Genomic DNA, 13,628 nt, shown 5'->3' with positions numbered 1-13,628 from the left:
CAAAAATCATGTAATAAAATTTTCATTTCATTTGGAAATCCATTTCACTTCCCCTCACCGCATATCTTTCAACCATGAAAAAAATAATGCATATATTTGCACTTCAAAATAGGTGTGAACTCTTGCAAGCTTGGTCTGAGATTGAAGCCATTATGGCAGTTTGGACTCTACCTACTATTGTGCATGTTGAGGAGTAACTAGGCATGTGATTTCACATGTGACCGCTTCTCTATATCTTGATCCGACAAACAAAATTAACAAAAAGTTGACAAAACAATCTTCATCACAAAGGAAGTGGACACCTGCAACAGTTTCCATTTCATGACTACAGAGACTTTGGATGAGTGAAACAATTCAATGCTATTTTGCTGCTCCTCATTCAATTTCATATCAAATGGAATTGTACCAACACCATGATAATTGATGAAAGGCTACCACCTAGCCCTGGAGAAAACCAAAACTACTGCTACTTAGTCTGTGGTCAAATCCAAGACAAGCATATTCTTAGTCCTAGGAGCCGTAGGTTGTCTAATTTGACTTGATTGGAGTTAGTAAGTAGTAATCACTCTCTTAATTTCAATTGTTGTAGATTTATTTAACCCTGTTTAGAGGTTGTGGTGAAATAGCTTATCTGCATGTTTGGTCAGAATTTGTTCAAAAAGTGGGTTAAGAACTTATTATATTCCAAAATAAATTAAAATAGAAGCATCTTACAATGTAACAATCAATTATAATTTAAAGGGGACCAGAATGCTAAAAGTGACACCACCAAGGTTGTATGAAAAGTATGGTTTATGAAGAGCATCTTTTCAGTAGACAGAATTATAGCATACCACTATTTGTACAAACTCAATCATCTAAAGCATTTATTCATGGAATAAGAATAAGAGCTCTAATAATTACTAAATGCTACAAGAAATCAAATTAATCAACCATTTAATAGTAGTTTAACTATGGCTGAAGCCACATCCACCAACTTCTGCATAATGTCATTTCTATCACTTAAGGGTGCCTGAGATGAGCCAGAAAATTTCTTGTCGCAGGCATTTACTTCCTTCTGAGCATCAACTATGCAGTAACTGGCAAACCCAAATCGACCTTGGCTTATGGCATCAGCTGCTTGTGGGAGAATGTACTTCACAACCGGGATGTATGACTCAGCACAGAAAGCCAGTTGTTGCTCCAATTGTTCATCTGAGGTTTGCTTGATCAACTCTTCAATGTAACTCAGTGTGTCAGTAGCATTTGCCTGAATGTCATTTACCATTATGAGGGCCATACCCTTTGGATCACTTTTGGGGGCCAAGGGATTTGAGTGTAAGATGGAGCTGCAGAGATCATAAAAGGGAGTCTTTCGGCATATCTGGTCAACCAAATCACCATCGTCGTCACCATCTCCGTCAGAGGAATGAGTTGGTGTGAGAAGAATACAGAATAGAAGAAGAACATGGACCAGAAAAAAGGACGCAGAGGGTAAGCTCCTCCTCATTTTCTCTGGTAGGGGAATGAATCACCAAGCTTCTTTCTTGGCTGCTATTTAAAGTTAGGTTGGTCCTCGGAAAATTAAAAAAATTGAAATTTGTTTGCATCCAATTGAAAAAAAAAGAAAAAAATTGTTGGACTCCTTTAATTGGGTGCATTTTATGCCACTTGATTATAGCATGAAAGTGATTAGTCATTCACGACAAGACAGATTAAAAATTGAATCTTTCCTTGCAAAAATTCAGAAAAATACGTTTTTCTTTTTGTCAGATTCATGGTCTGCATCCTCTTCGACCTAGTCTAGTTACTCGTTGATGAACACCTATGTCAAATTAAATCAGTAATAAAAAGGTTATCGTTAACATCAACCACCATCAAAATTCATACAGATAAAAAAACATACTAAAACAGTATAAGTGGTGAAAGTTATCTAGCTCGTCCAAGGGAAAAACACCTCACACCAGAAAAAAACAGCAACATTTTATTTATACCAAATAGTATATTAAACATGATTGTCTATGTGAAAGAGAATTTACACAAGAAACCAATAAAACAAAATGCATGAGTCTTTTTCATATCTACAATAATTGGTCACAGGTGTGCTGTTTGGTTTTTGTAACCATGGGCTAGCAGTGCTCTTGCAATTGCGTCTACAGCTTGATTTTAAGGATAAATCCCTCCTTGTATCACGGATATCTTGTTTTCAGCTGGCTTTTAGTGCCAACAGTTTCACAGTTTCTTCTGTAGGCTGTAAGATGACAAATTAGAGATCTTTCGAGATGATGTTGGTTTCATATCAATAAACCTTTTCCCTATGAAATTACACCACCAGGGGGCAAGGGACATTGCTGAGATTTCCTTCATTAAAGACAAGATTTTGATGATTGCATCTGTTTGAACTTTGTTTTTTAAAGGTTACAAGAGAGAGTCATCAATGATACCTTCAACAAACTCACACTAACACCAAGCATAATTGGCATAGCTTCAACTAAGGAATCCTAGTTATCCACTTTTGTCTTGTTAGTAATGGCAAGCAAAGCAATTATAGTTTAATAGCACATAACACATAACACCCTCTATTTCCGTTCAATAATTTTCAATTGCTTTCAACTCCCAACTTGTTTGAACATTTTCCCAATCAGTCTGGTCCTATATCTAGTGAGAGACTTCTAAGAATTCTTTATGAGAATCTAGTACATTTTAAATCCCAAAACCATTGTTTGATATGTATTACTCAATATTATAGTGTGGTTGGGTATGTTCTTTTCTTGAGTTCACATTCTGTCTTGCTTTCAGAGCCAATCAATTTTATAACAGGGTGTTCTGTTCTTGTGGTGGGGATCACAAGAGGACAAAATAGGAACTGTTCTTGAGGTTCCAAAGCAAAGGGGTGCCCCTGGCCAAGGCATCCAAAAGGGTCCCCTACATGGAAACTGAACCAAACATCTTTAAACTGAATGAGGTCATACCACCCAAAATCTGCTTTGAGCCACAGAAAGAAAAGGGCCAACCCATGATATAAATTATGTTAACTTATTTTTTCACCCAACCTTATCATTTTTCTAGCAGGTTCTGCAGAAATGAATATTATGTCAGTAAAAATGAAAGTTATCAGATGATGTTATGTTAACTTTGAATTTTATATACTGTACTTGCTCTCTTGTATTGAGGTTTCACATTCATGTGACATCGGAGTTATCTATGATCTTTTTTCTTCTACGATTCTTGTTGATGATTTCTTGATATATGCAGAAGATTTAACTGCTCCCTTCTGATCTGTTTTTCTTTTTGACACTCTTAAAGATTAAATATGTGGACATATATAAAGAAGATTTTAACCTAAGTTTATTTGTTACATTGTGAAGGATTGATTACCATGCCCGACTCTTGAGACTTTAATACATTGGGTATATATATAAACGTTTGTTTCTATTCATCGGGTATGAATAAAATTATTAAAATAAAACAGATTTTACTTTATGGAAATTTAGTCAACTAAACTGTGTTATGATAATTTGTGTTGCTTAACTTATATATTAGTTAATTTAAATGACAATAGAACATATGGAGTCAGAGTAAATTTGAAATAACAGGATAAACAAATTATGCTTTATTTTTTTGGTAAAGAATTGTTCAATTGTGATTTATTTCATTGGGGGAGAAATAGTTAAGTGAAAAAATAAAATAAAAATAGGTAAAAACATAGAATAAAGATTGTTTAGTTTGAAAAAAATATTCAGAAATAAAGTGAAAATAAAATCGATAAAATTGTTTTCTTTCCAGAGTAAAGAAGGTAATATATACAATTTTTTAGTACAAATATAAATTTAGCGTCCGCTGTGTTAATTTTTTTAATGGTATATTTTCTTGCGAACCTAACCAATCATATAGCATTAGCATACTGACAATTTAATTGCAGAGGGAATCATATAATCAATTATGCCCAAACAGTAGTATTTTAACAAATACAAATTAGTACATAAACAAAATCATATTAATAAAATACTGAAATTGAGTTTAAGAAAGAATTGAAGGACCTCATATACTAAGATGAAATGGAATTAAAATATGAACAAGTAATGCTTTTACATGGACCGTCCGATTGCGTAGCACATCGTCGATCGGTGTGAATTCGTGTTTCAACGGCCAAGATCAGCATTGCAGAGCAACTGGGGGAAGCTGTTCTCTCCATTCTCATGCTCGGTTTTGGATCCATTTTTGCAGAGAAAGAATTCGGAAACGGTGTGGGAAACCCGTGGAAAGAGGGGAGAGAAAAAAATCAGCCATTTAATAGTAGTTTAACTATGGCTGCAGCCACATCCACCAGCTTCTGCATAATGTCATTTCTATCACTTAAGGGTGCCTGAGATGAGCCAGAAAATTTCTTGTCGCAGGCATTTACTTCCTTCTGAGCATCAACTATGCAGTAACTGGCAAACCCAAATCGACCTTGGCTTATGGCATCGGCTGCTTGTGGGAGAATGTACTTCACAACTGGGATGTATGACTCTGCGCAGAAATCCAGTTGCTGCTCCAATTGTTCATCTGAGGTTTGCTTGATCAACTCTTCAATGTAACTCAGTGTCTCAGTAGCATTTTCCTGAATGTTGTTCACCATTATGAGGGCCATACCCTTTGGATCACTTTTGGGGGCCAGGGGATTTGAATGTAAGATGGAGCTGCAGAGATCATAAAAGGGAGTCTTTCGGCATATCTGGTCCACCAAATCACCATCATCGTCACCATCTCCATCAGAGGAAAGAGTTGTTGGTGTGAGAAGAATACATGATAGAATAAGAATGTGGAGAATAGAAAAGGACCCAAAGAGTGAGCTCCTCATTTTCTCGGGTAGGGGTATGAATCATCATGTTTTTTTCTTGGCTGCTATTTAAAGTTAGCTGGTCCTTGGCAAGGTAACAAATTGAGATTTGTTTACCACCAATTGAAAAATAACAAGAACAAAATTTCTTGGACTCTTATAGTTGGGTGCATTTTAAGCATACTTGTGAGTATCACATGAAAGTGATTAGTCATGACAGATTAAAAATTGAATCTTTTCTTAGAAAAAAGGTCATGAAGTAGATTTTTTCTTTTTTCAGATAGATCCGTCTCTTACACCTCCTTCAACCTGGTTACTTGTTGATGGGCATCTAGATTATTAAACAGACAATTAAACCATGAATCAATATGATTCTCATGAGACATACCAAAATTTAAATAGATGAAAAGACGTGTTAAAATAGTATAAATGAGTGATAAAATTTATCTTGTTCCTCTATGGGAAAAACATCTCACATCAAAAAAAGAAACAGATTTACAGAGAAGTTAAGAAAAAAACAGACATTTAATGCTAAATAGTATTTTAAACATGATTGTCTATGTGAAAGAGAATTCACACAAGAAACCAATAAAACAAAATGCATGAGTCTTTTTCATATATACGATAATTGGTCACAGGTGTTTTGTTTGCTGTTTGTAATCATGGGCTAGCAGGGCCATTGGAATTGCGTCACCTTGATTTTAAGGATAAATCCTTCCTTGTATCACGGATATCTTGTTGGCTTTTAGCGCCAACCGTTCCACAGTTTTCCAATCTATCAATTTTGACAAAATTTTCATGCACTTCTCTCCCTCCCTCTTTTGTGCATTTCTCAAATGTGGATAATTTCATTCAGGATTATAGTGCTCTTTTAATTAGGAAGGACATGATAAACAAGTTATAACATATATTTATAATTTGATCAATATCATATTATATTAATCAAGCATAGCCTTGTTGCCAACTTGTCATTGGCGAGTGTTGATTTGATATCCCGGAGAAGATGATCTTGCAAGAGTTGGCCAAAACAGATGATCTTGGGGGCCCCTTTCTGCAGAGCTGCAACTGCTTGTATCACATCAGCTTCAACAATTGCTTTGTATCTATTAGCACACCAACACTCAATGCTTCCTTTTGACCGGGTTCAAGGACTTAGGAAGTAGTTGATAGGTTTTGTCTAAGGGATTCATTCTTTTCTTTGGTTTTGATTACGTTGATACACTACTGACTCGACTAACTACTTATGCTTGACTTTGTCTTCAACAACTCCCCGTTAACACCTTCCATTAAACTTTCACACAACATTCTGCTAGTAAGTTCCTATATATAGAAGAGCAGAGGTAGGCATTTATATCCAATAACTTCCTTACTATTCATACAATAACATTTAGAATAATTTACCATCCCTAAAATATAGCCATGCAATTAGTACTATTGTGTCTAGTGATGCTTAAGCTCACTCCAGCCTTTGCAACCACCCTGAATGATGCCTACGGTGGTGATCCTGGTTGTCCGTTAGGGAGTGGCATATACCGCCACACTTGCCCAGAGGCTGAGGCCATTATCTTCTATTGGGTGGAGCAGGCAGTGGCTGAAGACTCGAGAATGGCAGCCTCACTGCTTAGGCTACATTTCCATGATTGCTTTGTCAATGCAAGACATTATTTTCCTCCACACATTATCTTCTGAATGTTCTATAAACCTCATTAACCGCTTAATATTTTGTTGAAATTTCAGGGTTGTGATGCTTCAGTCTTGCTGGATGACACACAGGACTTTGTTGGTGAGAAAACTGCCGGGCCAAATTTGAATTCTCTCAGAGGATTTGAAGTGATCGACAAAATCAAATCTGAGCTGGAACTACTCTGTCCACAGACTGTCTCTTGTGCTGACATACTGGCAACTGCTGCAAGAGATTCAGTTCTTCTGGTTTGTTACTGCTTCATGCCTTCTAGTCCCAACCTCATTCCTCTCTTTCTCGTTTTTTTTTTCTTTTTTTTGGTTTAAACTACTCTTTTAATCTTAAAGGCACCAAAAATATAAAAGATTTTATAATTACATAATGAAATAAGTAACTATTATTATTATTTTTAATTTTCTTGCTCAATTGTTCAATTTGTGACATCATGAAGCATATTGAAGTCGAATTACTATGTCACAGTCAGGAGGTCCAATTTGGGAGGTGCAAATGGGAAGGAAAGATAGCATTACTGCCAGTAAGGATGCAGCAAATAATAACATCCCAGGTCCAAACTCCACTGTTGATGTGCTGGTAGCCAAGTTCGAGAATTTAGGCCTTACACTTAAAGACATGGTTGCCCTTTCAGGTTAATCAACTTACAATATGCTATTCACATGCTGTAACAATTCTTCTATATCAATCACTGACAAACAAGCAAGATTACCATTCTTTTCTCCATTCCACTTTTCAGGTGCACACACAATAGGGAAAGCACGCTGCACAACATTCAGCTCTAGATTACAGAGTAGTAGCGACTCAGAAAACATTGATTTCATCGCATCATTGCAACAGTTGTGCTCAGGGTCAGATAATGGTAACATAGTTGCACATCTTGACTTGGCTACACCTGCTACCTTTGATAACCAATACTTCGTTAATCTTCTCTCTGGGGAGGGATTGCTCCCATCAGACCAGACTCTTGTGAATGGAAATGATCAGACACGACAGATTGTGGAAAACTATGTGGAGAACCCATTAGCTTTCTTTGAAGACTTCAAACATTCAATGTTGAAAATGGGAAGCTTGGGATCACCAAGTAATGGCCAGATTCGTAGGGACTGCCGAACTGTTAACTAGTCTTAGCCTTTCCTTTATAACCAAAAATAATAATTCTAGTTCTAAAGCTGGTATTGCCCTATGTAAAAGCAATATGGTTGTTTCATACTAATTGATCATTAGAAGGGGCGAACTATGTTACTGCTATGGAAGTAAATATTAATGAATACTTGAATCGGCTTTTAGTAAGAGTTTTCCAAGCACTGGTTAAAGCCATTAGTTGCCTCAGCTTCACATTATGTCAGTTTGTCACAAATATTAGCATGTAGCAGAAAATAGTTCAAATTAAAAACACAAGTAACAACGTTGCTTAGACCCTTTTTTCCAATAACTGCATGATTCTATTGGGAAACTACCACCCCTACAACATAAGATATAAACAGTAATACTTAAATAGCAAGTTTGAAAATAGGACATGAATAATAAAAAGAAAAGTTAGGGGTGTGAATAGATGAATTAAAATGTCAGTAACTTCACTCAGATAAAACTGTCTTGATCAAAATATCAAGGATCTTCTGATTACCAAAGAGTTGTTGAAAAGACTAAATAGCTTATACATCAGAAGAAAGAAATACAAGACAGAGAGACATATCAGGTCTCATGCTACACCTTCAAGCTCGGCCAATTATTTCGCAATAATTAATCAATCAAATGAAAATTGGCAACAAAGAAATCGTGAGAATTGTGGAAGTGGCAAAAACAATTGTATTTCCGAAACAGATGAGATTAACAAGAGAGTATGCCCCTATGATGCCGCTCAAGTTAATAGCATTTTATTGGACACCATACAAACAACATACTATAATATATGATTATAGGATAGTGAATATGACATTATAAATACGAAATTGCATCATTTGTTTGAGTAAGTAACTAGAGCAATTGTCTAACTATAGCTCCTGTTGTGACTGCAACATCATGCGTGGCATTGTTCTCATTGGTGAGTGGCGATTTCCCAGAGAAACCGTTCTCACAAGAGGTGGCCTCAACAGCAGCATCATTCGCACCATCTTCTGCGAACTTGGGATCTCCTTTCTGCAGAGCAGCAATGGCTTGTGCCACGTCAGCTTCCAGAATTGTCTTGTATCTACCAGCACAAGAATTCAGTGCTTCCTTTTGAGAATGTTCATGGCTTCCCTGAAGAAGTTGTTGGATCTTGTCCAAGGCATTATTTGCTTTGGTTTTGATTACATTGACCATGATTAGAGCTAGCCCTGCAATATCTGCATCGGCGCTGCGAGGGTCAGAAGAGAGGTATTGGATGCAAAGATTCTGATGGGGTGTCTGCTTGCATGTTTCTTCTATCAGATTGGCCTTGTTTAGCAGAACGACTCTGCAGTTAGTGGCTGCTGGCACCGAAATTGTTGCTATAACAACAGTGTAAAAAATAAAAGATGGTGGCTTCATGCTTTAGGAAAATGAGAAAAAAATGATGTGGGGATGGAACAACAATGTCTTCTCAGAACTGAAAAATTGTTTACCTTTGTTTTTGTAGTTATGAATCTGTGCCGTGCACGGAAGGGATCACCGTTGTGGGTCTCTCTGTCTTGCTTTAGGAGCAGAGAACATGAAATTATTTTAGTTATTCCTACCATTTTCTAGAATAATTTAGTACTTTGTTTGAGCACGGAATAGACCTAATTTGTGATTAAAGACTAAAACATCATAAAAATTTTGTACATTACGTGGCAGACATTGGAATAGGAACCAAGGTGGTGAGCGATTGTGGACAAGAAGGCCAAAGTGAAAGGTTGATGAGGAGTGTTGTCTCTTTAGAGTGACCAAATATGATCCCTTCCCACAATAGATGCTATAATGAAGAGCCGTGTTTGGATATTTGGATGGAACATGATCTCCAACCACCTTAAAACAGCAATAATCACCACAAAAGGACAAGCCACACCCACAGATTAATATCCTTCACTTATCCTTATCACTTCTTCCTACCCTACCCCACCATTGCTAAAGAAGAATGAGACACGCATTAGTGAGGAGGGAGGGAAAAAAAGCATACACAAGAATAATATACCAGTTATGCCTATCCTCAATTCCCAATAATTCATAAATCATGTTCATGGGTCTCTCTCTTTTTGTTAACATTCATACAAGAATAAATTTCTTCCAAAAACTCAACTTTCTGTCATTCAATAATAATGTCATTTGATCTTATGATAAAACAGCTGAACAAATGTGAAAAACATAACTTTACTGTATTTTTAAGTAGCTTTGTCTTTAAAAGAAAACATAGGTAAAACGTAATTAACTAACAGTTTCACCATAATTCTTGATATTTCTGAAAAACGCGATTTTTTTGAAAAAAATTAAATTTTTACCATTTGTACGACTTCTAGAAAAACTCCTCTTTTGTTTCTCCATTAAAAATATTGTCCAGACTCAACCATGTGAGCATACAGACTCCACGACCTTACGTAGCTGTGATAGCAAACCCTTTTCTTAAAACCATTACCAGCAAAAGCAAATGAAAATATACAAATCTTCACATGAAAATCAGAGTAAAGAGGAATTACGATACTAGTCTCAATGCAAATCAGAATCACGAGAGGCTTGGATTTTATTACATATAACTTATTATAAGAGCTTTAAAATAGATACCAGCTTTTTTTTTTTACATAACAGGCAAGAGCAGGTTCCAAGACATCTGCAACAATCAGTGAATACAACTAAGTACTGGTTCGAGGAAGTTGAAAATCTAGAGCAGCAATCTAACAATAGCAGCAGTAATAGCAGCAACATCGTGCATAGCATTGTTCTGTTTGGTGAGTGGAGATTTCCCAGAGAAATCACTCTCACAAAAGGTAGCCTCATTAGCAGCATCATTGGCTCCATCCTCAGCAAACTTGGGGTCTCCTTTCTGCAGAGCCTCGGTGGCTTGTGGAACATCAGCTATCAACACTGCTTTGTATTTACTGGCACAAGAACTCAAGGCTCTTCTCTGCTTAGGTCCTGCTCCCTTCCCCTGCAAGTCATGGATTATTTTCAAGGCATCGTTTGCTTTGGCTTTCATCACTTTGACCATGATAAGAGCCAGCCCCGAGACATCAGCTGTGGAGCTTCCAGGGCTTACCTTCAGTGTTTGAAGGCAGAGATTGTAGTTGGGTGTTCTCTTGCAAGTGCTCTCTATCAGATTTTCATTGCTTGGAAGAAAGCTTCTGCAGTGACTTGCTGGTATTGTAACCATAACAAAAATGGCTTGGAGAAAGAAGCACAGAATCAGTGATTTCGAGTTTGTCATTTTGAATCTTCGAAAGAGATTGGTGATGATCGATCACAGTAGCTTGATTCCACCTTATGGAACGCTGCTACGCCATTTTATAGTTCGAGGCTCACGTTGTGGACCTCCCTCACTCTCATTTTACTTTTTCCACAAAGACACTCGAACTTTTTTTCGTGTTACAAATCTACTTTCTCCAAAAACAAAATTATTATTTGCTAAATTTATTTAAAATTACAAATTTTTTGTCTGTTTATTTCTTGTTAATAAATTTTATTTGTTTCTATTTTTTAATAAATTTAATCGATGACAAAAAAACCTTATGCATTTTATGTTATAAAATAATAATAATAAAAGAAACGTTAATTTCAAAGGTTGATCACTAACAGTTTTTATTTTCACATTAATGTTTATAAATGTATAGATTTTTTTTCCTTTCTTTCATTAAAGTTTGTCAACGGTCATTTTTTAATATTGATTATTGTAATAACTGTTTTTGAATAAGATTAAGTTTTTTGAGAGCTGTTTTTGACTAAGATTAAGTTTTCTCTTCTCAAAAGTAAATTTTATTTCTTAAATTATTTTATTAGTTTTTCTTCTTTTCTTTTATTATTCTTTTTATATCTTAGATTTATTCTTTTAATCTTTTTAGAATTTTTTACTAATTTTGAAATTCTCATAAATTTTTTAGAAGTTTTTGTTGTATTTTAAGAAACTTGCAAACACATCCCAGATAAATTCTTAAAAATATAGTAATATATAATTTTGTTCATGATTTTGTCATCTTTTTTATAACATTTAAGGAAGCATTTTGTAAATAAAATGTAATTGTTTTGTTAATGACAATTTGATTTGTTAACTTTATGTTTGATGTGGATTAGTTTAAAAAAACAAAATATCAGTTTCGAGTATTATCTTTCATATATTTAGAGAAATACAAAGAATTTACAACTTTGAATAAAAAATGTGCAACTATCATTTTTCAAAATTATTTATCATCTTCATTCAAATTTGCTTTCTGTGATTAAATATCCACCGTTCTATGTTGGCTCGTTAAATTTACTTTTTCGGCTTGCAAATTCAATCCTAAGTTACGACAAAGATCCTTGTAATCAATAATTGAAAATTAGTTTTAATGGCTATGTCTTAATTATTATTATCATATGTACAAAAGAATGTATTTAATTAAAAATGTTGGTGATGTTAATTTGCGGCTCTATTTGCATGCGATGATTGGTGGTGCTCCAAGTAGTAATTATTTTAGAAACTAAAGTGATAAAGCACAAATACATGGTTGTATTGCATTGTTATTTAACCTTTTAATATACTACAATATAAAATCAATTTAATTTCCATATAAATTTTTAAAACAATATATCTCATGACCCAAAATCATAAAACTAATTTTTCACATAAACTTTACTTGTATGAGTTTTAGCTTCTCCAATTAAGTCATTAAAGGTTATTTCTTATATATATATATATATATATATATATATATATATATATATATATATATATATATATATATATATATATATATATATATATATATACTATTAATATAAGTATATATGTATATGTTATCTTGTATATCCATACAACACGGTGTGTTTCTTTTTCCATTTCGGAATTAATTGATCTCATTCTAAGAAAATTAAATACGATTTTTTTTAAGATGATTGAATATTTTTTAATAGACTCACATTCAACGAGGTTGACATTTTCTTCTTGAAGTATATTTTTTAACCTTTAATTTAGAGAAGCTAAATTCAGTGTATGAACTTTTTCTTCCACTATGTATATCTTAATTATTATACGCAGGAAAAAGGTATTTAATTAAAAAATATTTTAATTTGCAGCTGTATTTGCATGCAATGATTGGACGTGAGACGCAAGTAGTAATAATATAATACAATAATTGTAAGTAATTTTAGGAAGGAAAGTGCTAAAGCACATATGCATAGTTGCATTGAATCTCACCCCTTGATAAATAAATACTACAATCTGAAGCCAGTTTAATTTACATATACTATTTTTATTTTTCTAAAATAACCTAATAGATGAAACACTCAAGCAAATTATTAAAAAATAAAAAATAAATTAATATAGCATATAGAATGATATACTTGTTAGGTAATTATTAAGCCTCTTTTTTTCATACAATATTAGTCTATAGATTCTTCCCAAACACTCCACTTGACCTAACAAGCTGAAAAACTAAGCAATGTTTATCATTAGGATGATAATTAATGAATAATATTGGCATAAATACCGATATTTTTAAAAATATATATATCTGCCCAAACATATTAGGTAGAAAGTTCAATATCTGTGTATACCTTACCTACAAGATATATTCCTGTATCCAAATTCATGACTCACGTTAATTAATATTTTATTACACTTTTGTTTAATAATCTGATAAAATATTAAATCTATACTAAGATTGATGTTAAAGTTTAAAAATGTTTTTAGTTAATATGAAATGAATGCATTTTTGTTATTGTATAAAGAAATATTTTTCACTTTTTAAAACTTTGAGTTTGTTATGTTTAGTTCTTATAAAATGAATAAATTTCAATTTTAATGTTTATAGGAATTTTTTTCTTTAATATATTATCTTTTAAAATCTCACATTACCATTTTTTTTCTTTTACATTCATTTTATGATGGAGAAGAAATTATTTTGGATATCTTAAAAACATTTTATGATGATTAAAATTATAACAAGCATATATAAAATATGTTTTTTCTTTTATATATATATATATATATATATATATATATATATATAT

The 13,628-nt window shown here is 33.7% G+C and overlaps 4 protein-coding genes and 1 pseudogene across 5 annotated transcripts; 1 reads left to right on the top strand and 4 right to left on the bottom strand.

Annotated features, from left to right (window-relative positions):
- Positions 1 to 774: 774 nt before the first annotated feature.
- LOC124826417 (cell wall / vacuolar inhibitor of fructosidase 1-like) lies at positions 775 to 3,327 on the bottom strand. Its single transcript, XM_088105411.1, has one exon. The coding sequence runs from the start codon at positions 1,487 to 1,489 to the stop codon at positions 929 to 931; it is 561 nt and encodes a 186-aa protein (XP_087961537.1). The 5' UTR covers positions 1,490 to 3,327; the 3' UTR covers positions 775 to 928.
- A 611-nt stretch (positions 3,328 to 3,938) lies between these two features.
- Positions 3,939 to 4,830, bottom strand: LOC124826418 (cell wall / vacuolar inhibitor of fructosidase 1-like). The gene has a single exon (XM_047299245.2). It carries the CDS (start codon positions 4,820 to 4,822, stop codon positions 4,262 to 4,264), a length of 561 nt encoding a protein of 186 aa, XP_047155201.2. The 5' UTR covers positions 4,823 to 4,830; the 3' UTR covers positions 3,939 to 4,261.
- Positions 4,831 to 5,366: 536 nt separating this feature from the next.
- On the top strand, positions 5,367 to 7,787 carry LOC124826413 (peroxidase superfamily protein). Its single transcript, XM_047299240.2, has 4 exons — positions 5,367 to 6,454; positions 6,539 to 6,730; positions 6,963 to 7,128; positions 7,234 to 7,787. The coding sequence occupies exons 1-4, from the start codon at positions 6,221 to 6,223 to the stop codon at positions 7,617 to 7,619; spliced, it is 978 nt and encodes a 325-aa protein (XP_047155196.1). The 5' UTR covers positions 5,367 to 6,220; the 3' UTR covers positions 7,620 to 7,787.
- A 493-nt stretch (positions 7,788 to 8,280) lies between these two features.
- LOC124826415 (cell wall / vacuolar inhibitor of fructosidase 1-like) lies at positions 8,281 to 9,398 on the bottom strand. 2 transcript variants are annotated; one of them, XM_088105413.1, is made up of 2 exons: positions 9,080 to 9,398; positions 8,281 to 8,912 (listed from the first exon to the last, which is right to left on the bottom strand). In XM_088105413.1, exons 1-2 carry the CDS (start codon positions 9,191 to 9,193, stop codon positions 8,472 to 8,474), a joined length of 555 nt encoding a protein of 184 aa, XP_087961539.1. In that variant the 5' UTR covers positions 9,194 to 9,398; the 3' UTR covers positions 8,281 to 8,471. The 2 variants fall into 2 exon arrangements, with proteins under 2 accessions (XP_087961539.1, XP_047155198.1); XM_047299242.2 differs by lacking the exon at positions 9,080 to 9,398 and having other exon boundaries at positions 8,281 to 9,072.
- A 742-nt stretch (positions 9,399 to 10,140) lies between these two features.
- Positions 10,141 to 10,913, bottom strand: LOC124826407 (cell wall / vacuolar inhibitor of fructosidase 1 pseudogene; annotated as a pseudogene).
- Between the last annotated feature and the right edge of the window lie 2,715 nt (positions 10,914 to 13,628).

The sequence above is a fragment of the Vigna umbellata genome, chromosome 1 (assembly GCF_029865625.1).
Source record: "Vigna umbellata cultivar VRB3 chromosome 1, Vumbellata_1.0, whole genome shotgun sequence".
Taxonomy (NCBI): Eukaryota; Viridiplantae; Streptophyta; class Magnoliopsida; order Fabales; family Fabaceae; genus Vigna; species Vigna umbellata.
This window is presented reverse-complemented; position numbering and strand designations above follow the sequence as displayed.

Excerpts from the sequence above, each read along its gene's own strand:
- LOC124826417 (XM_088105411.1), bottom strand. The coding sequence starts at position 1,489 with ATGAGGAGGAGCTTACCCTCTGCGTCCTTTTTTCTGGTCCATGTTCTT.
- LOC124826418 (XM_047299245.2), bottom strand. The coding sequence starts at position 4,822 with ATGAGGAGCTCACTCTTTGGGTCCTTTTCTATTCTCCACATTCTTATT.
- LOC124826413 (XM_047299240.2), top strand. The coding sequence starts at position 6,221 with ATGCAATTAGTACTATTGTGTCTAGTGATGCTTAAGCTCACTCCAGCC. Across the intron at positions 6,455-6,538 it reads TCCATGATTGCTTTGTCAAT|GGTTGTGATGCTTCAGTCTT; the intron begins GCAAGACATTAT and ends TTGAAATTTCAG. Across the intron at positions 7,129-7,233 it reads AGACATGGTTGCCCTTTCAG|GTGCACACACAATAGGGAAA; the intron begins GTTAATCAACTT and ends TCCACTTTTCAG.
- LOC124826415 (XM_088105413.1), bottom strand. The coding sequence starts at position 9,193 with ATGGTAGGAATAACTAAAATAATTTCATGTTCTCTGCTCCTAAAGCAA. Across the intron at positions 8,913-9,079 it reads TCATAACTACAAAAACAAAG|GCCAATCTGATAGAAGAAAC; the intron begins GTAAACAATTTT and ends CTGCTAAACAAG.